The sequence below is a fragment of the Danio rerio genome, chromosome 17 (assembly GCF_049306965.1).
Source record: "Danio rerio strain Tuebingen ecotype United States chromosome 17, GRCz12tu, whole genome shotgun sequence".
Taxonomy (NCBI): Eukaryota; Metazoa; Chordata; class Actinopteri; order Cypriniformes; family Danionidae; genus Danio; species Danio rerio.
In genome coordinates, this window is record NC_133192.1 from 28,722,071 (window position 1) to 28,746,638 (window position 24,568).

The 24,568-nt window shown below is 37.4% G+C and overlaps 1 protein-coding gene and 1 long non-coding RNA gene across 4 annotated transcripts in view; both read right to left on the bottom strand.

Moving 5' to 3' along the window:
* Positions 1 to 323: 323 nt before the first annotated feature.
* Positions 324 to 24,568, bottom strand: part of e2f2 (E2F transcription factor 2) — a 30,197-nt gene continuing 5,952 nt past the window's right edge. Inside the window, exons 2-7 of the mRNA XM_073928602.1 lie at positions 11,206 to 11,308; positions 8,281 to 8,500; positions 6,576 to 6,737; positions 6,256 to 6,370; positions 5,719 to 5,899; positions 324 to 2,618 (exon numbers count right to left, since the gene is read on the bottom strand). Coding sequence (XP_073784703.1) covers positions 2,350 to 2,618; positions 5,719 to 5,899; positions 6,256 to 6,370; positions 6,576 to 6,737; positions 8,281 to 8,500; positions 11,206 to 11,308 — 1,050 coding nt within the window. The 3' untranslated portion in view covers positions 324 to 2,349. The remainder of the gene's footprint in view (positions 2,619 to 5,718; positions 5,900 to 6,255; positions 6,371 to 6,575; positions 6,738 to 8,280; positions 8,501 to 11,205; positions 11,309 to 24,568) is intronic.
* LOC141378576 (uncharacterized) lies at positions 14,060 to 15,848 on the bottom strand. 3 transcript variants are annotated; one of them, XR_012393417.1, is made up of 5 exons: positions 15,699 to 15,848; positions 14,915 to 14,969; positions 14,765 to 14,841; positions 14,561 to 14,610; positions 14,060 to 14,260 (listed from the first exon to the last, which is right to left on the bottom strand). It is a non-coding gene; the product is annotated as an uncharacterized lncRNA (long non-coding RNA). The 3 variants fall into 3 exon arrangements; XR_012393416.1 differs by having other exon boundaries at positions 14,953 to 14,969; positions 15,121 to 15,722; XR_012393418.1 differs by lacking the exon at positions 14,915 to 14,969.

Genomic DNA, 24,568 nt, shown 5'->3' on the forward strand with positions numbered 1-24,568 from the left:
ATTTTCAGACAAGTTGGAATGAAGCAAAACTACAGCTTTCTATCAGTCAGATCAGTCTGTTTTGTGTTAGTCTTGATGTTCTTGTCATTTTCACTGACTCATCTGTATGACATTTCCTCACTGTGCAGGTGAACCTTAGAGCTCAGACTGCACGAAAAAGCAGTCAAACTAAAATATGGAGTTACCACACCTGCGCACACACACACACACACACACACACACACACACACACAACACCACAATCATGTGGGAGTTTGTTTGCACACAATACAGGGGCGAAACTGTAACTTTGAACAGAAAGTGGTTTGTACACGAAACACAACTCCGCTTTACACCAGAGCTTTATTTATTCACCACAATATCAAATATTAAGTGCTGCCTTTTAAAACAGGCGGTCTTTATATAAAATAAGAACACATCCTGAGACAATTACCAATTTCCTTCAAATACAAAACTTATAAATACAAAATCATTCTGTACAATTTAAAAACATAATGCTTATTTAAAAACATTCTGAACGATGTGAACCCCCCCACTATAAACTACAAATAAATCCACAAAACTTCCAAAAAATCAGTCCACACTTCAGCACACTCATGCATATACAGACGCACATTTTCAAGTTTCTTAGGACAGGACATTTGTCCACATGTGGGACAGTTGAGTGAAGCAAACCCCAAGTAAAACTTTGTACACACTTCCAAAGTCACGTTCAAGTTAATGAAATCAGATGAACAACTCAAACACATTTTTGCTCAGTCCGACTGAGAAATCTTTGCTTCAGAACAATAACAACTTTCACTGCATAACTGGCTGAGGAAATCTAGCTTTTCATAACGTCTCCAAGTGTGTAGCTCTACACACACATACACACCACGTTGAAACAGTTAAATCCTGCTCTGTCTCTCCAGCTATAAAACCTACCATTCAGGTGGGGCAAGAATCCCAACTCCAAAAAAAAAAAAAAAAACAACAACCCTGGATAGAAACAAAGTTCACTTTGTGTTCCCTGTGTTCAAACAGTATTAAAGGTTTCTGCCAGATTCCATTAAAAGTCCTTAAACTCAGACAGTCCAGCAGCGAACCCTGACAACACCATTACCGTCATTTCAGGAACAACTTATCCTAAAGGCATCAAAGAGATTAGAAAAACACAAATTCATCACTTTGAGTTACTCATTTGGAAATGCAAAAAGAAGCTGCCAAATCTGGACATTCCCTGAGGTTTCAATGAACAGACATGTGTAAGCGTTAAACCTTGTTTCTTGAGGCGTTATGTTGAACTACATAATCATGTTTCAGAGCCATGAGAAAGGCCACTGTTAGAGGACCAAGGTTATTACCTCAAAAGATGGAGGTAGAATGTCTTAGAAGAGTTTTTCAGCACTCTGAGTCTGATTTTGAAGCAGATACCCACCATTTTTATGCTCTCAAACTCTGTAATACTTTCATCTATCTACATCTGCAGAGGCACCTTTGTTTGCAGACGTCTGAAAAATGGTCACACTGCCCTCTGCTGGCGATGACTGACAGTACTACAAAAATAAAGCTGTGGAAAAGCTTTAAAATGACCTGAGTTGCATCTAATTCAAATACTAATAAACATTCTAGTTCATACCTAGAGAACACAAGCACCTAGCACTTGATTTTTGGTCAATGCTTAAGTCATAATGACCAAAATCTTAGCAAATGGGCAAATAATTAAATTAGAAAATTGAAATAATTAAAAACAACTTGAGAAAATGAATTTGAGCTGTCAAAAATATTCTAAACTAAACTATGCAGGCAAAAATACCTTGCTGTAGGTAATATGGCTGACAGAAAAAAAACATATGGCTTCATAGTGTACTAATTCTAACTCCCGGATCTCCTCTAGAGGGCGTCAAGATTCCAATCGCTATAGTAGTTAAAGGGATAGTTCACCCATTAAAATGATGATTCTGTCATCATTTAGTCCTCTACGTGATCTAAACCTGTTTCATTTTCTGTCCTCTGTTGAACACAAAAGAGCATATTATAAAAAAAAAAGCTGTAAACAGCAGTGTTTTTTCCTACTATGGATGTTGATGGCTTTCATCATTCCTCAAAATATCTACTTTTGTGTTCAACAGAAACAAGAAACTTTGAGGATTAATAAATGACGGAATTTTTATTTTTTTCGGTGAACTATCCCTTCAAAATAGACATTCACTTAATCCTAGCCAATTCAGTAGTGCATTTAATACAAACTTCAATCTATCATCAAGAAGTGTTTTAGAAACAGTCTTCAACTACAGGATTTGGGTCTGAATTGAACTAATTATAATTTAACTCTCAGATCATCAGTGACTGTTCATCACACTGAACGCTTCATGTTTTGAGCAGATCTCCCAGGTCGTAAGTGTCAAAAAAGTCTGAAACGCCTTCTCCGTCCTCCAGACCCCAGAGGTAGTCATCGTGGCCGAGCTGAGGAGAGAAACTGACAAAGGGCCCAGAGGGGTCAGATGCGAAGGCCATCCCGGGCAGCTGGTCTTCTGTGATCTGCAGAAGACTAGGAGGAAGATCCAGAATGCCCTCCACGTCCAAAAGAGAGCCGTTTCCACTGGTGCTCGCTGCCATCGAGGGCTGAGTCTTTGGACCTGTACAAACAATAAGACTCTGTTAGTTAATTAAAAATAGGTTGTTTTTTTAAATGTATTATTTGTTGACCAAAGCAGGGATTTTTCAAAGTTGCTCAGAGTGGTATAGTTTGCTATAGTGCAGTATGGTACAAAATGGCAAACCATACCGTACCACTTTTTTGGGACACTTTGGTAAGGAACGGTACCAAAAACGGCGAAGCTAGACTTTCTGCTCAACATTACTGGTTTACAGAGAATTGGCACTTGTGCGTGCCAGGGGAATGACAACACAATAAAGTGGCATTTTTAAATTCACAGCCAAAACACAACAACAAAATATAGAATAACGACGCATAGCAATGAACCATGCTCAAACAAAGCTTGTTGTCCTCTTATTACAAACAGCCACATGCCAAGAAGCAAAAACTATATCTGCTGTTTGTCCTCCATTTTGGTTTAATGGACCATCCATTGCGCTCTTCCTTCTTCTATTTGAGCACACATCTACTTTTGAAATAATTAAATTAAGTTTGCAAAAGACACAATATGTGAATGACCCATATATCTTTGTTCTTTAAGCATAACTAATGTCAATCGCCACTTTCTAGCATCAACAACACCTACCAAGTAAGGGTACTGTTGGCAGTGGAAATGCAAGCCTGATCAGGGTGATTCCGACAGAATCGTACCGTATTAAACTCATAGAAAATGAGGCATTAGATGTCGTAAGCTCCTTTCACAGTGATACCAGTAAATATCAGAAAATTTTCTGGAACGCCTTATTGACAAAGAAACGGACGTTCTGGAATTTTTACGGAAAAAACTATTCAAACACGAACCTAGAGTGTGTAGGTAAACTCAAAGCAGTTCATCATAAGCATTTTATCAATCATTTTTTCCACAGTGTGAACATAGAATAAGCATAGAAATATTTTCTGACTAACATCTAGCTGCTAAATGTGTCTGAGGGAGGATTCAAAGGCCTTTATTTTCATAAACAGCGGAGATGTGAATGTGTCTGAATGTTCTGATCGGCTGGAGTAGACGTCTCACGTCAGCACACTCTAATCGTGAACACGCTCTTTCCAGCAATCTTCTTTCTGCGTTCACACAGAGCAGCATTCCGGCTAATTACCGGTAATGTTACAACTCCTCTTTCCGGAAAACTGCTGGAATGAATTTACCAGTATTTCTAAATAATTCCTGTTCACACATGATCCCTTTCCGAAAAATTGCCAGTAATTTTCCAGAAAAGTCTTTATAGACTCCTAAATATGACAATTTTCTAGTAAAGGATCCTCATCTTAAAATGTCAAAAGATGTTTCTAAATTCTTGCTTATATTTATAAATGTTCCCTAATATTATTTTAAGCAAATGTATATGTAGAATTTATATATAAATTCTACATTGAATTCTACATCTAATTTGTAAAAAGATCTTTAACTATCACTAACCCATTTTTGTTGTGAAAATGATGCTCCCTGTTAGATTTAAGAAATATCAATAGCATGTGTGTTAAATGAATATTGACTGAATCAAACCAAAATTCGAGAATCAAACCCAGATTCAAATCAATGACAATTGAATCAAATTGGGTTAATGCCTGAATCAATACCCAATAATACACAAATCATGCAATACAAACAGACAAATAATAAAGATGTTAAAATAAACATAAGTCATATTACATCTAATTATACATATTACATCTAGGCCAAAATACAAATCGTTCAATGTACTGGAGAAAAGTCTGACTTTGTTCTGACACATATAGTGCTTTTATTTAATTAATATTCCTTTAAGAACTACATGCTAATGTAGTTATAAATTATGTATAATGTAGTTTTACGTAGAAATAATAGCATTAATACATAACTCATTATCTTTATTTTCAAAAAGACATATCGTATAAAATAGATAAAAAGTTTTGTTGCTAAATTATGAAATTTTAAACGCATTAGTAGCGGCTTATTTATTACGGAGTAAGGGTGTCACGATCTTCCAAATCCTTGATTCGATTACATTTTCGATTCTAAAGGCACGATTTGATTCGATTTTCGATTATGAATAATTAATTAATTAATGACCAATTAATTATTTGTAGCCTACCGTTAAACTACCTGACCTGCATGGTCATTGTTTTACCCATAAACAAATAATACAGTAAATAAATAAAGGCAAGTTACACACATAATTACCACCTGTCAATCACTTTTTTCTGCAGGACTCGTGAATAGGCAGTGATCTGTCGTTATAATGGCGTCGGTAAAAAAGACGCCCAGCCAACAGTATCTGAGGTGTTCGCTAAAATGACTAAGTACAAGTGAGTGAAAGATTGAAGCAGTCCTCTGACTGCCTGGACCCGCTGTGTGTGCGTCTTTGTCTGTGTGGTCACGTGATGCGCATTTTCAGAGGTAGAGAGGAAGGAGGGCTGCTCAGAAATGCTACACGCCACTGTGGATGTTAAATCGTTGTCATTCTAAAATGCCATTTAAAAACAAAGACAGTGTAAACAGGGCCTGAGTGTGTACTTTTAGCGAGCGGATTTGCAACGGGGGCGGGCGGAGGATCGCGATGCCGGTGTTGTCTATCGGACGAACCGTACGTAATATGTACATAGCAGAGCTTGCAAAACTGTTTTTTTTGTCGACAACACGAACGTTGTCAACATAACTCACTGGAAATCCAAAATGCTTACACACCGGCGACTTCATTGAAAGAGGAGAGGGTTTAAGTTCTGTCGACGGGTCTCCTGCTTCTGCAGTTTAACAAGCACTTCAGCAAGCCGGTTTTTTCCCGCTTGGCAAGCCAAGCTGACTTGACATGGGGGCGTGGCAGCATCGACGATTCCATTTTTTGATTCGATAATCGAAATTGAGCATAAAAATCGAAATCGTGACACCCCTATTACGGAGTATTTATTACTTGGATAAAGTTTGCATTTGTTTGTTTTTTTTGGATGGATGGGCTGTTCATAGACATCTCATTACTCTTACAAACAGTACTCATTCAGCTGAAACATGTACAGTGTGTTCTTACAAACTACAAAACACATCTGACTATTTTCAGCCTTCCTTTGAAAGTGGTAAGCAGTGGTAAAGCTGGTAATTGTCTCACCTTCGACAGACTGGGGTTTTGCAGGTGGGAAGACGGAGGGTGTGGTGGCACTGGGGGTTTGTGGGTAATCTTTTCTGGGTGTGGCATTCTTGATGGGACTAGTGTACTCCAAACACTCTTCAGGACACAAGTACACTTCGATAGGGCCATTCTTGCTCTTCAAGTAAATCTGCAGAGAGCCCTACAGAAAGAAAGAAAGAAAGAACAAAACATGACTTTTCACATCTTCAAGCAGGGAGTTATAGCTATGTTTGGAACATCTAGTGGGTGTACAGTATTTTATATTCCTAGAAAATTATATATAGGTTTAGTGCTGTTTATAAACGTTGGTATGATTTGTTTTAGATATTTACAAGTTTTAAAATTAAGCTAGAACTACTTTAGAAATAAAAATCACATGATAAATGGGAGAAAGAAATATTTCTGACAGCTATTTACTTTAGGAAGATATCATGGTTCACAAGCTTTAACAGCAATTAAAATAAACAAGCTCAGAATAACAGTGGATTTCAAGAATGTTGGTTTTGACAAATATACCTCGGACGCTTCTGGAACTTCCAGTTTGGTTTCAGATGGTGCTTTGACAGCAATCACAGTTTGATCTTTCAAGCTGGTTATGGTACGAATGTCCTGATACGTCACATACCCTAATGTGAAACCGAGTTAAGGACTAAAACATTTAAGCATTAAAAAATGATTGCCAACTCAAATGCAGGAAAAGCAGAGCATTTAACATTAAGTATTCTTTAAAAACTCACAAAAATTAGAGTCCACATGTGTTTGGCTGCGGGGATGTATACTGTTGAACAGCATGTCTAAACAAGCTCACAAATATCAAGAACACGATGAAAGGATATCTTTGGTTGTCCTTGCTCTCCGTCATTTCTCGTAGTCGTGTTGAGCTGGACTGAATAAGATCGTCCAGAGCTTTCTCCTGTCTGTCCAGTTCAGAGAGCTCTTTATTGAGAGCGCTGGCTTTCTCCGAGTTGCTGGACGAACCTTCAAATACACCACTGATCCTAGAGAACACAACATATGTACAGAATATGCTTTGATTAAACTGATGACAGCACAAAATTTAACACAAACAAACAAAACATGTCTTATACTGTATATACATGTGGGTCATAGATGAAAGGCCACATTTTGATGACCATGTTAAATTATAAAAGTGCTTAAATGTACACAGAGTATACTGTCACAAGCACCAGTGATACAGTGACTGTAGTTTCCCGGAGAGGAAAAACACATACCACACTACAAACACACATACCACACTATCAAACTACAAATCCCGTCATGCACCTCGCACACAACTGTTTCAGATCGCCATTGATTGCACACACAAAGCCGGAGGACTGTCGAGGACTGATTACAAGGACTATTTACACAGCACACACACACACACACACACACACACACACACACACACACACACACACACACACACACACACACACACACACACACACACACACACACACACACACACACACACACACACACCATGGCCACACCAAGAGTCTTGTAAGTTGACAAGTTAACATTACAACGTGTTTAGACTTGCCTTTTTGTGTACCAATCTTTGCTTTATTTGTTTGTTTTATGTCAATTGCCACCCAGATCGACTACTTGCCTGTTATAGACCCTCGTTTGGATTTACCTGTATGCAACTGTTCATACCTGTATCAACCTTTGACTGCATGATGCTTGTCAATAAATCCTGCATTTGGATGCGCAACTCAGCATCCCTTAACGTGACACATACTACTACAATTTTTTAAATATTTGTGCAAATGAGAAAATCCAAATATGGGTGAAATAATGTTTTATTACCATTCATCTTACTAGATGTGATTATGCAAAAATTAAGCAATATATGCATTCTGCGCTGTTCTTACAAAAAATGAAAATGAGAGAATATATATATTTTTTACTTAGTATTTATATATATATATATATTTATATATATTTTTTACTTACTTTATATCTTTTACTTAGAAGCCCTCATCTTTGATCTAAATATATAATCCAGTGATTCTGTTAGTTAATTTAAATTCAGTTACTTTATAAGACAATTTTCACCTGACATTTCACCAATGTCACATGATCCATCAGAAATCATAGAGAAACACATTGAGTTAGAAATATTTTTGTGGAAATTGTATTATACTTTCAGGATTCTTTTGTAACACTTAAAATGCTTTTAAAGCCTCTTTTTATTTATATAATCCTAAATATAAGTGTAGACTTCTTATTTTCTAAACAATCTTACTGGCCCCAAACATTTAAAAGTTTTCTGTAATTTTTCTCACATGGAAAAAAAAGCAACAAAAAAAAAGTTATTATGGAGAAATCATCTAATAATGTTTAAACAAAACAGAAGTATCATTCAGTACTTGGCCAGATGTAAGAGAAAACTATGTTAGGAAACACAGTAAGAACAAGGGACTTTTATAATGGAATACAACACCACCTTGTTTGTGTCATGCGTTTCAAAAATCTAATCAAATTTCAATATATAGTAGCTTGTTTAAAAGGCATTCAGTCAGGCACACTTACAGCCACTGGATATTGTTTTTGGATTTCTTGCGGATGAGCTGCACTCCTTCCAGAACATTGGTGATGTCATAGATGCGTCTCTTCTGAACCTCCAGAACCTCTGAGGCCCAGTTTAGATCCAGAACCCCATCAGCAGATTCACTCAGCAAGCCCACAAACTTCTTAGTCAGCAGGCCAAGGGATGTATCGTAACGGGTGCGTTCTCCTGGAGATTTAGGAGCTGGAAAGAGACACAAAAGAGCCATTCTTTTAATAATAGTTTGAGTGTTGCCAGGTGTAAGAGTTGCTTGGACAGGTGTGTTTGCATTTCAATTGATTTGATGAGGCTCTAAAACCAGAAACATCCGCTCCTCACTCAACAAATGGAAACTGTGGTTTTAAACAATAGGAAGTCAATTTTTCACCTGAAGTCAAGTGCACCTATAATCTTTTTTTCTTGGAATATTATCTTTCATATGGGCGACATGGTGGCTCAGTGGTTAGCACTGTCGCCTCACAGCAAGAAGGTAGCTGGTTTGAGGCCCGGCTGGATTAGTTGGCATTTCAGGTATGTGGACAAGCTTTGACACAGCATATCAAATGTTGGTTGGCTCATCCTAAAATTTTAGACCTTAAGGCATTAAAGCCTGCCACAATTTGCTCTCACCAGACCGGAGATCTCTTTTGTACCCACAAATTCCTCTGAATGGTGAGCACACCATATATAAATCATTGACGAAAGCTGCGATTACGGCCCTTTCCGTCCTATTTAAAAATTATTTTAAAGTTGGGTGAACTTTGCATATTTACTATTTCGCAGATGCTAGAACTCGTCTTTACGCATGCGCAATGTTGGAAATTGTATGGTAAGTGTAAACATGAATCAGATATGGGTTAAAATTAAAAGAACATATAAATGGACAGGCAAAAAAATCAGATATAGGCAACAAATCTGAATTGGGCATCAAGGCCTGACAGTGTAATGGCTAATTTTCACTGACTGGTGCAGTACGGTACAGTTCGGGTCGGTATGGGTCACCTTTATCAGGGTTGCATTTTCACTACCAAGGGTACCCTTTTGGTGGGCGTGGTGTACGACAGAAAGTTTCAGTCGGCATCATTCTCGCTTAAATAAATGTCTACAGTAAAGCCGTACAGGTCATTTACATATTATATGAGAAGCACTTCTCACAAAACAGATGCTTTATACACACAAATACTTCCATATAAATGTTTATTACTAAATTTTCTATGAACATGAGATGATTATAACCGCAGGTCAATGACAGAGCAAAATAGCCTACTGTAATTTCTGTAATTATATAAAATAAATAAATAAATCCAACATATATGAACACATACAGACCCTTACAGTCTCCGATATGTTACCAGCTACAGAGGAACTACACACAACATACATTTAGTCCTTATTTAGGTTCAAAAACAACCCAAAATATAGCCCACAGTCAGTGTAAACCTCTCATCTGTGTCTTTAATCTTCAGCAGCACATGTAGCCTCTGTTAGAGAGTAATTCCATCATTCTGAGTTTATAATAGTCCAGAAGGTGAAAATAATAGTTAAGCATGGCAGTTTGTTCACGTTTGCTGAAAAAAAAAAAGTGCTTTTTTTCCCGGCTTCTCCATTGTTTTTTCATGGGTCACTCTCGCGGTTGTCAGCTTCTGACAGGATTGGGTTTCAAAAGCATGTCAATAATCATGCGCACGTTATTATCATCAGCTCAAGAAGTTTGATGATGACAACAAGGTTTGTTTGAGCCCAGGTCAACCATGGCTTGTTATTATATGTATATGTAATTCCGCTGTATTCTCTCGGCTCGTCGGCTGTGTATTTTAAACATGGTGGATTTTTTTGTTTTCATTCTGGCTTGTTGCGCAAGCGAATGACGTATCTCTGTAAACCAATAGCGTTCAGCTGTGCGTCTAGCTCCGCCTTTTGGTACCCTATCTCGTGTTTGGTACCCTTTCGAAAGGGTGTCAAAAAAGTGGTACGGTACAGTTCGGTACGGCTTTTGACAGTGGAAACAGCCATAAAAGTGTACCAAACCGAACCGTACCGTAACCACTCAGTGGAAACGGGCCATAAAGTGACCTAAATTGTCCGTAGTATATGCGTGTGAATGAGTATGTCTAGATGTTTCCCAGTACTGGGTTGCAGCTGGAAGGGCATACACTGTGTAAAACATATGCTGGATAAGTTGGCGGTTCTTTCCGCTGTGGCGACCCCTGATGAATAAAGAGACTAAGCCGATCTTCCATACAATGTAGCTCTTCTGTAAAGTTTAAATGATCAAAGAGCATAGTAAGTAACTTTTTGTCTTTTAAAGTGTCTATAAAGACAGAATCGCTAAATCGAGTCATCAGAAATTCCAGTTTCAAATCTATAATGGATGCAAGTAGATATGCAACATCATCCTTCTCATTGGTTGCCAGATAACAATGTCCACTATGACCTTTGAACACTGGAGCTGTTTTTTGTTGTTGGAATATGATCGGCATTCCTATAGATTAATCACAACAGACTGGTCCATCAGAGCAGGCTTTCGTGATAAAGATGAGCTTTTGAATAAACAAATCCTTAACAGAATCAAATGAATCATTTGAGAAACAATTATTTTAAATGTATATTATGAGAAAAGAACAAATGTTAACCGATTCAAACCTATGCAAACCTATTGATGGATTTGCTTACAGTGTTTCAGCAGTGAAATTTAAACTAAACTGAACTTTAAACTACTGGACTGACACAGGTTAAATTTACTAGAACTTCTGTGTTAAGCTGCTTTGACACAATCTACATTGTAAAAGCGCTATAGAAATAAAGATGAATTAAAGGAGACTTCCAAAACAAATAGAATAACATTTATATGGTATAACAGAAGCACTATAACAGTGACCGTATTGACATTTGTCATTTAGTTTACTCACTTTTGGGGCTTGATGCTCTCGCACATGCAGCATTTCCTTTCCCTTTTGGAGTTCGAAATTCTGGGAGATAAAGTGGTTCTTCCAGATCTAGTCTCCTCTTGGCCTGAGACAGAAAGAACAAGTGACTTTCAAATGTTTGCCTGCAGAAGATGGAGTTTCATCAAACCTCCTTATTTAGCATCCTATGATTATGTCATTGCATTTGCTCAGAAAGAAAGGACTGTGAACAGTACAGACAGTGAGAGACGCTTAAGTGGAAGTGTATTCTGAATTGCAGTGTGCAACAACAATCCCACCTCTTTCCTCAAGTGCCCAAATGCACATCACCACTTTAAATGTCTGCCACTTTGAATGCCCTAAAATAAACATCTAATGCTTTTTTCCTTGAGAGGGTAACCTCAACAAGTACTAATACATTTTGCACAAATAGAATGAGCAACAGATACACAGTTTTAAAATGTTGAAGATGAGCTTTTGAGCATGACGGCACATTTTTGGAAAGTTTACTTGCAATACATTTAAAGTTTACCCTACAAGAGATAATGCTTTCAAAATACACATTAATGTGACTTGATTGATCAGGTCAAAAAATGTTTTAGCATTTTTAACTGAAATCACCCTTAATTGGACTGACACAAAATTATATTAACCAAGAACCCAATATATTACCTAGTTAGTGGTTAGTTTTCTCTCAGTCTGACATGACCATAATTGCTAAACTTCAACCATTTTACTATTAAAATGTTCAAAGACGGCATGCATGACCTGAACGTTTACACATTGTTGACATTTTCAACATTCCACACAGGGCAGATGGGCTGGTTTCAGCAGCTCAACTCCACAAAAACTGGTTTAAAAAAGCCAACTGACATGGAAATCTGCACCCACACATGCCTGCTTGATTTCCAGTATCATGTAGGTCTGCAGTTCACTCAAAATGGGATATTTAAGGGCTTAGTGCATAACAAACCTATCATAATTTACTCATCCACGTCCTTCCAAACCCATAAGACTTTTCTTTAAAGAGCCCATATTATGGGTTTTTGAAAATTCCCCTCCATGTAGTGTGTAACACAGCTCTAAGTGAAGTGAAGTATCCAGCTAAGGCTTAAATCTGTAAGAATACAGTGTTTAAAACGGTTGATTCATCTATAAAAGAGTCGACTCATAGTGCTTCGAACGAGTCGCCTTGATACCGACTCATTAGGTGTTTCGCCATGACGTACGAACGAAACCAAGTTATTCACGTGCACGCGCAAACCCGGGAGATTTCAAACCTGAGGCCCCGCCCTCTGACGCAGTAACCCAGACACACACACACACACACACACAAACACACGCACACCCACAAACACACGCACACAAACATGCCGGTCGATTGAAGTCACACTGCAGATGGACATTATATTGAGTCTCTACCCAAAGATGAAACATCAGCATTATAGCCAAGCAGTTGGAAACTTCTGGAAGCTACATGCTACAAAGAATACTTCATCTGAGTTTGTTAAAGGAAGGATCAGTAAAGAGCAACTGATGGACGTCAGGATGGGTTTCTTCCATTTCTCAAGTGTAAGTACGTGCGGTTAAAGTTGTTGCCTCGTTGACTCTAGCTTGCAAATGTATTTAGTTGTGATTTGTTACTTGTAACCGCGTGTACTGTATCAGGTTAACTGGATATATTATCTTATCGCGTGCAAAGTCACGTTAAAAACGCGACGCGTGCTGTTTGTTTATGGAGCTCCGTGCTAGAGTTCTGCTCCCGCGATTTATTCGGAAATGTATTCCCGCGCCGCAGAAATCTGGCGCGGGGACAGCCGCGGGAATAAATTTCCGAATAAATCGCGGGAGCGGTCGGTAACGGGTTTAATTTGGGACGGGAGCGGGCTGTCTAGCAATATCACGGATATTGCTATGCGAATTAGAAAGAGAGTCTGCGTGGTGCTTGTGTGTGTGTTAGTGCGCACGCGCGCGTATGAGAGAGAGAGAGAGAGAGAGAGAGAGAGAGAGAGAGAGAGAGAGAGAGAGAGAGAGAGAGAGAGAGAGAGCGAACGAACGAACGAACGAGCTTTGTGCTGTGTGTGTGTGTTTATACTTGGCTGTCTGGACTGTATACTGGGTGATTTTTGGTTGTGTTCTCCGCTCTAGCGGGACCGGGCGCGGCGGGCAGAAAACGGAGCGGGTTCTCAGGCTAAAACCTGGCGGGTGCGGGCGGAAGCGGGAGCGTTGTCATCCGGAGGTGTGTGTGTGTTTTTGTGTGTGTGTGGTATGGCGAGTACACGACTGTCTCCTTCGTTCGGTTATCCGTGGCACTACCCAACAAACACATATACGTTGTAGCGATGTCTGCACAACGTTGTATTTTTTTAAAGGCAACGTTGTCGCTTACGTGCTCGCTACATTGTCACAACGTAGAAATGTAAGACGTGAGAAGGCTGTAGCAACGTTGTCGTGCGACATTCAGCAACCGCGAGGCGGCGTTCTTACTACTTGTATTAATATTTTTTGTGGCAGTTTATCAATACTGCCTAGAATACAGGATAAGCAGCAATTCTTTTCCAGTATTGCTAAATATGAAATATTATTCATTTATTTTTCCTATTTAATTTAACAATTGCATGTGTAAACTTTAAAGTGTAAAAATGCCACACAAATGAATATAATCAAACTTTTTATTATATATTTCACAACATTTAATACATACAGTACACATACAGTATCTAATTATAAGCAAACAGTATAAAATAAAGTTTAGATTTTATATATATATATATATATATATATATATATATATATATATATATATATATATATATATATATATATATATATATATAAATAATTAAACTAAAGGGTAAACAAACAAGAAAAGTAAACAAGAAATCATTAAAATGTAAATAAATATATAAATAAATATATAAATTAAAATTCAAACACTGGGCAGTGAAGCTCTGGACTGGAGAATACAGCAGACCGGGGAGCGCAGCTGAAGACCAGTCGTAGTTGTTGGTATGGAGAAAGCAGTCAGAGGAAGAAACAAATTCAACAGATAATCCAGCTTCAGAGATCCACAGCAGACACAAGTCAAAATAGGCAGTGAACAAGAGAGGACAGATCAGAGCTTGACACAACAGCACTACACAGGAAATGACTATGACTAGCAAGTTATTGAAGTTTCAGACATTTATTGTAATTTCATTACATATAAAATCTCCAGAGTAATTATGTAGCCTATACTTTATTTTATTGTTTTCATAATATATCATGTACCAAAATTACATACAATTAAATAAATTTAGAGTTACAGGGAAAACAGGTTTAAGTTAACAGAAGTCAGAGTTAGTCTCCGAATACTTACTTAAATTATGAGTAGAGAAAGAACAGGCCCTGTAGTTGTGGCGTTGCTCGCTGTAAATGGAATGTTAAACTTAGTGTCATTTCAATAACAGCTGTACAAAATAATAAAGTAATTTTTTATAAGCATGATCTATTTTCCACATTATGGACATGCTGTTTTAGGTAACATAACTACATTTAATAGTAAATAGAGTATACTTCTTACCTCATCCAATTCTTCTTTCCATAGATCAGGAATTACAGCAACACTGATCTGAGGTGAATTCAACAGCTGAAAACATTCTGAAAGACAAGTTACACAAGTAATTTGAAAACAACAGTGAGTGGTTAAACAATAGAGTTTTATGCAACTTACACATAATTAAAATCCAGAAATTATCAATAGAAGATTACCTCCATGTAAAAATAGCCTGTTGAGTAAAGAAAAGAGTGGGTTTAAGATAAAACATCAAAAGACCAATCAAAATAGAAATTTAGACTAGCTTACCTTTTAATTACTATCTATATTAATTAGGCATATGAACATTAATTTATATACTTTAACTTATAGGGATAGCTCACCCAAAACTGACAATTCTGCCATTTTAGCCTCATCCTTTATTTGTTGCAAACTTATTTAGCTTTTTTTTCTGCTAAACAATAAAGAAGATATATTAAATAAAGCTGGAAAACTGTAACTATTTAATTCCATAGTGTTTTCCTACTATGAAAGCAAATGCTTACAGTCTTTAGTGTTCAACAGAATAAAGAAACTTAAAGGTTTGGAATCACTTATTATTTACAGGGCAAATAATTCGTGAGTACATATCATTTTTGAGTGAACTGTTCCTTTAACGGGACGCAATCTACACAGAGATGTTTTGTTTTTAAAAGTTATTTTGTGTGTTTTGTAAAAAGTGGGTCGGCTCGTGTGATGAAGTATCATACTAACTGATCACGACGGAAATGGAAAAAACTGAACTTCAAAAACATTATTGTCCATTTGATTAAAGACAAGGCGTAGGTAAATAATCAGGAAATGTTTTATCGAGAGATTTAACATGTGATGTTGGAAAAGATTGTTGTCGAAATCGTAGGTTTGTTTGAATATTCACGATTTACGTATCTTATTTAGCAAGAAGAAATAAAGCAATACTCACGTCTCCTCGGTCGTTGATGAATGAGACGGCTTGTTGAAATTTAAACTGATTCAGCTGTGACCAGTACATGTTGTACAGTGGTCGTCCACGCCACCTAAGCACAACCTAAAGCATGCGACCCTCATGATGTTTAAATGGCAACCTTATGACATCGTTGTGACAACCTTTAGCAACAACGTAGAATCCTCAACCTTTTTGCAATGTTGATACAACGTTGTAGGAAGGTCGCTACGTTGAGGCAACGTTGTGTGTTTGTTGGGTATCCACTCGCCATAGTGTGGCAGCTAAACTCCACGCCTACACTATCGAGCGTGTATGAACTGTGATTACTTTTTAAATTGCTGATTAGCTATTGGCCATTTCCCTCTCTGACTGAAGGCAGTCGACCAATCACGACAGACTGTCATCGGTCCAATCAGCGCAGATTAGCTCCGCGCTAAGGAGGGGTTTGGGAACAAATGAATCACTGGACGATTCATACAGGAGTCGCTGGGATAATTAGCTAAAAATAAATGCAGATTATAAGACCATGAAAGTGTTTTTTGACCTTGCATGCATATTAGACTGTTGTTGGAGACCCTTACAACCAGGATATGACCCTATTTCATGTATAATATGGGCTCTTTAAAACACAAATGAGGTTGTTTTTCATTACAGCTATGATATTGCTCTTCTAAGAGGGACAATTGCTTTATAAGTTGAACAAAATCTTTATATAAGTTAGCAAACTGACCAAATTTCTTATTGGTATGAAGCAACATGAAAGAAAATCTTTTTTTTTTTATTTTATTTTGGGGTGAACAAACTCTTGAACTGACACAGAGCATGTGCTGAGAAAAGTTTACATATCCTGCGAGTGCTTAAGCGTCTGCAAAAATGCTTGCATTGTCCTGACCTGAGTGACATCTACACCTGTCACTGACATCTGGAGCTGCTGAGCAGGTGGTTGGGGGAGAGGATGAGTGTAATCTTTCCGTTTTTTGTTGTTTTCCCAATTCTCTTAAATTGTATTTCTCTCCACCTTTTCTAATAACTTTTTTTCACCTTTTCTCCTCCTTAACCTGTTTTATATTGTTCAAGAAAGTTATTAAGCAAAACCCTTGATGCAAATGTGAAATTGTGTCCACAAAAAAAATCTGGAAATAAATAAAGAACAGTAAAATGGGCAAAAACCCAAATAAAACTTAATAAATAAAACAAAATGTAATAATTAAAATCATAATCACTTTATCTAAACAATGTATTACTTCTGCATTTTCACTGCAATGACAATACAGGTAAATTGTATTTTATGCTTTTAATTCTAGCTACATTTAGAAGATCATCTGTAGTTTTTATCAGTAGTTTGCAGAAGAAAATTAAATCAAGAAGCACGTCAAAGCTGTTCTTGTGGCTCTGTTTTGGCTTGAGCATCTTTTGTGGCATGTGCCCACAGAAGCATTTTTACGCAGCTGCGTTCTTCCAAAAAATAAATAAATAAAACTGTTTGAGAGTTACTGCAGAACAAGTTTAACTCATTCTCCAAATTTTGGAACATTTAAAAAAAGGCAAGTCTACAGTGAAGTGTAAACCAGACACTCAGGGCCACTCTTAATACACATGGCAGTCTCAAAAATATGCTTTTTTTTTTTGGTGGACACGCACTATTCATGTCTTTATCAAATCTGTATTGATGTCAGCTGTTGCCAGGCATACAGCAGACTGGCTCATCATAAACACAACATACACCATCCTGGCTGTAAAAGCGGGAACTTTGTGTGGTTGAACTTCTCAGAAGAGCAGCATCTTGTGTCAGAGCTAGTGGTTGGTTCTGCCTATTTCCTGTGTCAGTGGGAAATGAGAAGTGAGAAATGCTGGCTCAGAGCAGATGGAGTGGAAGGTGAAGTCATTCACTTCTTACAGCATCGATTTGGGATCAGCCTTACCAACAGAAATCCAGTCTTTAACCATTTTCGACTGTTTGCTAATAAACAGATTTATATTGGAAATGCTGCAGAAATAGGAGTTTCCTAAAAATATGCTAATCCACTGAGTATAAGCCTACATCACACACTGCAGTGACAAAATACAAGCACAAATGCATGTGTGAAGGATGTGAACAGCATGTACACTGTAAAAAAAAAAAAAAAAAAAGTCTTTCTGCCTTAATTTGTTAAGTTGAAACAAATGAAATTGTTTAGTCATCTCAACTTACATCAATCAAACTGTATAAAAATCTTCAGTTAAACTTTGTATAAATGTTAAAAGCATGGTTGAAACCAGATTAGCTTAAAAAATAAATTAAAGCAACATAAAAATATGTGTTGTGTTAATTATTTTGTCATTAACCTTTTTTTACAGTGTACGTGTGCAGAAACAATAATTGATCTCTCTTAAATTATGACTTATTTAACAGGAGAAAACATTTGAGATCTGCATGATCTATTTTTTCTCTCAAGAGTAAAAAGACAGACTTTAAGAGTCAGGGATAAAGTCACAATAGCAATCATGATGAAACCCTGTGAAATTCTCAGCACTGCAATGGCACAATGCCTGAATAATGAGCAATTCTTTACTAAAAGCTATTTCAACAAGAGTTAGAGAAAGCTGGTTCTTTCCAATGACTTTTTTTACAGGATGCTTTTTCACAAAAGAAAATCAATAAACTACATATTTACAATACTATTCAAAAGAACATGGATTAAGCAGTTTTTTTGCTCAAAAATATTTTATTTACAATTAAATAGTATTAGAATTTGCATGAATTTAATTAATCACAGAATTGTCAATTAGTGTTGATTGGGATGGGATGGTAAAAGATTCTGACGGTGTGATAACCTTGGATAAGAATATCATGGTTCATGGTATCACGGTATTGTGTTTACTGCTCTAAAATAATTTCTTTTTAAATGTCTGGGTAAAAAACATTTTCCCCCCATTGAACACAATATATTTTATTTTGAGAAACATTAAAAATATTTTGAACCAGTAGATTTTGATTTAGAAATTCATTTTCTGCCCAAGATACTGTTGCCCTAAAAAAACAAAATAAAACAGTTAACATGTTTAAAAAAAAAAAGCTTATATATACACCATAGGAGCGGAAGAACAAAAAAACTTTTTTAAAAACTTGACCTTTGCAAACCACGGTAAACCTTGAAACCGTCCCCATGTCTAGTGGTGCCTGACCCTTGAAAAATCATTGTAATATACTGGTCTGATAGTCAAAAATTATCTGTTACAATCAATGCCATTGTATTAAAAGCTAGAACATTATAAAAGTCATTATTGAGTTTACCTTAATTTAACACACAGGTTTTGCAAAAACCTAATTTCATGCACGTTAAACCAGCAAAATTATTTAAATATATAAAGTAATATATTAAGAACTCAGAGAAAAAAAAAGAAAAAGGAATTGAAATAAATGATACATTTTTTGCATTACACAATTAAAAGTATATACATAAATGATTTCTCTGATTACCATTTGCTCTGTAATGGACACTTTTCACAAGCCTGTTGTGATGTGTTTAGGGGTCATCAGCATCTTAAATACTTGAAAGTTTTTAATATATAATATGTATTATATTCAATTATATATAATATGCATTTATTATATAACATTTTAAAATAATACGTATTATATCATATTTGCTTCAAATTAGAAAAAAAAATACTGCTTATGCAAAGCATTTTTAATGCAGAGTCTATGGGACAGGACAATAAATAGGACGTTATTCTCTTGTATGGCTGCCTTCATCAGTCTCAAGCAATTTTTTTAATTTTCTGAAAATATTTATAACATCTTCTTTTATTATTTGAGCAAATAAGATTGTAAAAATAATTTGATGTATTCTCCCAATCACTGTGTTTTAACTTTTGCCAACTATGACAACTTCTGCTACTGAGAAACCCAGAGATGTGAAAAGAGCTTATTCATTCATTTTCTTTTTGGCTTAGTCCCTTTATTAATCTGGGGTTGCCACAGCGGAATGAACCGCAAACGTATCCAGCATATGTTTTAGGCAGCAGATGCCCTTCCAGCTTCATCCCATCTCTGGGAAACATCCATACACACTAATTCACACTCATATACAACAGACAATTTAGCCAACCTAATTCACCTGTACCGCATGTCTTTGGACTTGTGGGGGAAACGGGAGCACCCGGAGGAAACCCACTCGAATGCAGGGAGAACATGCAAACTCCAAAGAGACGCCAACTGACCCAGCCGAGGCTCGAAACCACGACCTTCTTGCTGTGAGGTGATAGCACTACTTACTGCGCCACCATGTTGCGAAAAGAGCTTATTAAATGTAAAAACATTCACCAATAAAACCCAGTTAATTTTGAATCATCAGATCGAAAGAGCAGGTCTATAGATACATACTATACATATACCAGCCCACAGACCCTCTCCCATTACAGAAGTGGTCAAAAGTGAAGAGATCAACTTCAAAGCAAGGTATAAAGAGAAATGTCTTCCAGACCTATTTATGATCCTATTGTCCAAAATGCTTAATCTTAAAGAGCCCATATTATACATGAAATAGGGTCATATCTTGGTTGTAAGGGTCTCCAACAACAGTCTAATATGCATGCAAGGTTAAAAAACACTTTCATGGTCTTATAATCTGCATTTATTTTACCTAAATATCCCAGAGACTCCTGTATGAATCGTCCAGTGATTAATTTGTTCCCAAACCCCTCCTTAACGCGAAGCTAATCTGCGCTGATTGGACCAATGACAGCCTGTTGCGATTGGTCGACTGCCTTCAGTCAGAGAGTGAAATGCCAAACAGCTAATCAGCAATATAAAAGTAATCACAGTTCATACACGCTCCATAGTGTAGGCGTGGATTTTAGCTGCCAGTGAGTCAATGTAAATACAGTCGATGGACTTGAAAATTCAGACGACTATTTTCTTGAGCAAAAACTCCAAAAACTGTCGAGGAGATCACATAGCTTGTCTCACTTTGCTCTTTTCACAGACACAGACACACACACAGACAGACACACACACACACACCTCCGGACGACAACGCGCACACACACACAAACACATACCTCCGGACGACAGCGCACGCGCACACACACACTACCCTTGTCCATGGAGCTCCGTAAACAAAGCACGCGTCGCGTTTTTAACGTGACTTTGCACGCGATAAGAGAATATAGCCAGTTAACCTGATACAGTACACGCGGTTACAAGTAATAAATCACAAGTAAATACATTTGCAAGCTAGAGTCAACGAGGCACCAACTTTAATCGCACTTACACTTGAGAAATGGAGGAAGAAACCCATCCTGACGTCCATCAGTAAGTTACTCTTTACTGATCCTTCCTTTAACAAACGCCGATGAAGTATTCTTTGTAGCATGTCGTTTGCAGAAGTTTCCAGTAGTTTCCAACTACTTGGTTATAATGCTGAGGTTTCATCTTTGGGTAGAGACTCGATATAATATCCATCTGCAGTGTGACTTCAATCGACCGGCATGTTTGTGTGTGTGTGTGTGTTTGTGGGTGGGTGTGTGTGTCTGGGTTTCTGCGTCAGAGGGCGGGGCCTCAGGCTTGAAATCTCCCGGGTTTGCGCGTACACGTGAATAACTTGGTTTCATTAATACGTCATGGCGAAACACCTAATGACTCGGTATCCAGGCGACTCGTTTGAAGCACTATGAGTCGACTCTTTTTTAGATGAATCAACCATTTTAAACACTGTACTCTTACAGATTTAAGCCTTAGCTGGATACTTCACTTCACTTAGAGCTGTGTTACACACTACATGGAGGGGAATTTTCAAAAACCCATAATATGGGCTCTTTAATACTAGATGTAAACAGGGCCTTGAATATTTAACATGCGAAGTGATGATCATTTACTGATCTCTGCCATCAATTCAAGCTCCTTCCAATTCAAACATATACTTAATTTTTTGTTATTCATTTATAGGCTTGATCTTTCAAGAGTATTGCACATGGAGTCACACCTCCCCCGTTTTCTCCAACACTAAATGAACGAGCTGCGAGTTTCTTCCTGGCAGGAGGTGGGGAATCAGGGTCCTAAACTGTTATCGTATAACTTTACAACTAAACATCATCTGAAATGTTTTCTTAACAATCACAATCTGCCAGAAAAGAACAGGTTTCTATACGCCTACAGACACGTGAGAGAAGAATGATCAGCCAACTGTGCCGCTCCCAACACACACACACTTCACTCACTGTGTGTAAAAGTGAGAAAGGCCATCGGTGACAATACAACAGTGTAAAACCGAAAGAAAGATACAGGTACAGGAGATAGGGGGAAGTCCGGTTGAAAAGGGTGTAAAGTAAAGGGACTTTGAAATGCTAAACTTGGCCAGACGGGTCCATGCGGAGTTAAACAGCTTGGGGCCCCATCACCCACCCTGTTGATGCAACACCTGGTTACTGAAGGCCCCGCAGGGGAATATAGGTAAATTTAAAGAATGAAATGAAGTGAGGGACTCTGGGATTGGAGGGGGATGGTGAACATCAACAGGGTCTCTTGAAGCGAAGGCAAATCATGTCTTCTACATTGTGGCTGATAACAGACCAGCGGCTGACCATCTGAACATAAGACATGAGAGTTCTGAAGTCAGCTAGAAAACTAGAGGTCTCCATGACCTTTTCAATCCTCAAACTTTGGCTTTATTGTTGTACTTGTGCTGTAGATGAATGAAGGTTAACTTGGTAACACTTTAACCAAACAGTTGATAAGAAAATATGATCTGGAAAAACTTATAAAGCTATTAGATGTCCTGAACGGTTGATATTTACTGATAAACAATGAGCACTTTCACATAGACATTAATCCACTGATAACCACCAGTTATCAGTCTATAATATTAAACTGGGTTACCCGGTACAAAAGAACATAAAACCAAGGATTTTTTTTATGCGTGTAAAAGATTTGTGCTTATCTGTGAACAGTGTGCATGACAGATTTTTTTCACCAGCATATTATGCTCACCCTAGAGGTATGACGCACTAGACAATGTTATTATACATTAATAAATCAAATAAATTCTATAAAATGCTAAATGTGTTACAGGCTTGAATAAATCTTAACTTGTAATGACACCAGAATACAAAAATCAATGATTGTGCAGCAGCATTTTAACTATGCTGGACGCTTGCACTGTCAATTATTACATATATTTAGGCGGAATTTACTTCTAAATTCAAACATTTGGCATTATTAGATTCGTCTGGAGAGATTTAAAAGCAACAGAAAACACAACTTACTTAAGGCCTGTGCATACCGAGACGTTTTATTGCTCGTTTTCCGTCGATGTTTAACGCCTCGTGACTAAATAAAAGGCGTCAATGTGATCTTGCACACCAACGCGCAAAACAGCAGGCGCAAAAGCGTCATTTTAAATAAAACGACTCATGCTTGTTTTTTTGTTTTGACGCGCCGCGTCAAAACCTTCTCCACCAATCAGACCGGCACTTTTATTCACGTGCATGGAGCTACTGAAGTTACAGTAAGCAGCACTTGTAGGCGCTTAAGCGCAAAACTGTCACTGCGAGCGCACATTGTAGAAGATGCTTGGAAGCGATATGAACGTGGAGCTGCTTATTGCTCTTGTGAACAACACTAAACATTTCTTCATCGCTAGAGCTGGAGCTGTACTCACTACTAGTAGTACTGCTAGAACTCACAACTCTAGTTTGAATTAACTTAGAGATTTTATCACTCATAACTTCTGGAGATAAATAGTGCAGACATAGCACAAGAATGTAGTGTGAATTTGTTACTTTGAAAGACTGATTGTGTGCGTCTGTACACTAACATACACTTAAAACTCAAGAGTAAAAACTCTGTCCGGTCACATTACACCTACACATTTCAATAAGCTGACAGTACACCAGTTTTTATGTTGACTTATGTGCACACAAAATTGGGGTAATACTGTAAGTAAAACTCAAATCAGATTAACTGGGTTATTTTTAAACCAATAGTTTTATGCATTTACACAACTTTGCAAGAACATTAAGCGTAATCAATTTTAGAACATGCATGTAAATACACTTAATGGGTAACCTGCAAATTAAAAGACCAATTTCCTACAGCCAATAATTCATAACAAATAGATCAATAACTTTTCTAAACTCATTTGACAAGCCAGTTTTACTAGTATTAACAACTAAATGCATATGATTCAGATTCATTTGCTAAGACATTTAGGTAATGTAGGGGATAATGTACATTCGGTTGTTCTCAAAGAATAAAATATTCCAGAAAGTCTGTAATGATCTAATAACCAGAAAATGTATCCATGTTATTATGTAACATAACATGGTGCACGGCTGAATGTGCAAAGCATCTGATGTCATCAATTTAAAGTTTTTAAGCAGCACATAATTGTAGCGCTACTTGCTATTTGTTACAATTTTATTACCATAAAAATATGTTTGTGGTGTAAACCACAAATATTTCTGGTATTTACCATAAGTGGTAAATGATCTACGTCTTTCACTATTACAAAAGCCTTTTGCTAGCTATACAAGCTATTTTGGTTTTTAGAATAACCTGTTAAGGCTTATCTATACTTCTGTGCCAAGCGTACGCGTATGCTACAACGCGGCCTACGCGTGGACGCATAGCCCTTACCTTCGATGACGCACACCTTTTAAAAAATATAACTAGACATCGCAACAATGCGTAGTGCAAGCCCTGTGATTGGTCGGCTTGGTAGCGCTGACGAGTGTGTGTGCGGGAGCAAGAGCCACGCGAGCCCGATGAAGCGATTGTTTACAAGTACGGAGTCCCGTGTAGGAGCTCTGAATGGAAAGTTTTGTTTTGTGTTTATCTCATGGTTAAAGTTGTTGCACATCTGCCGGTTCCTGCCTCAAAATGAGTG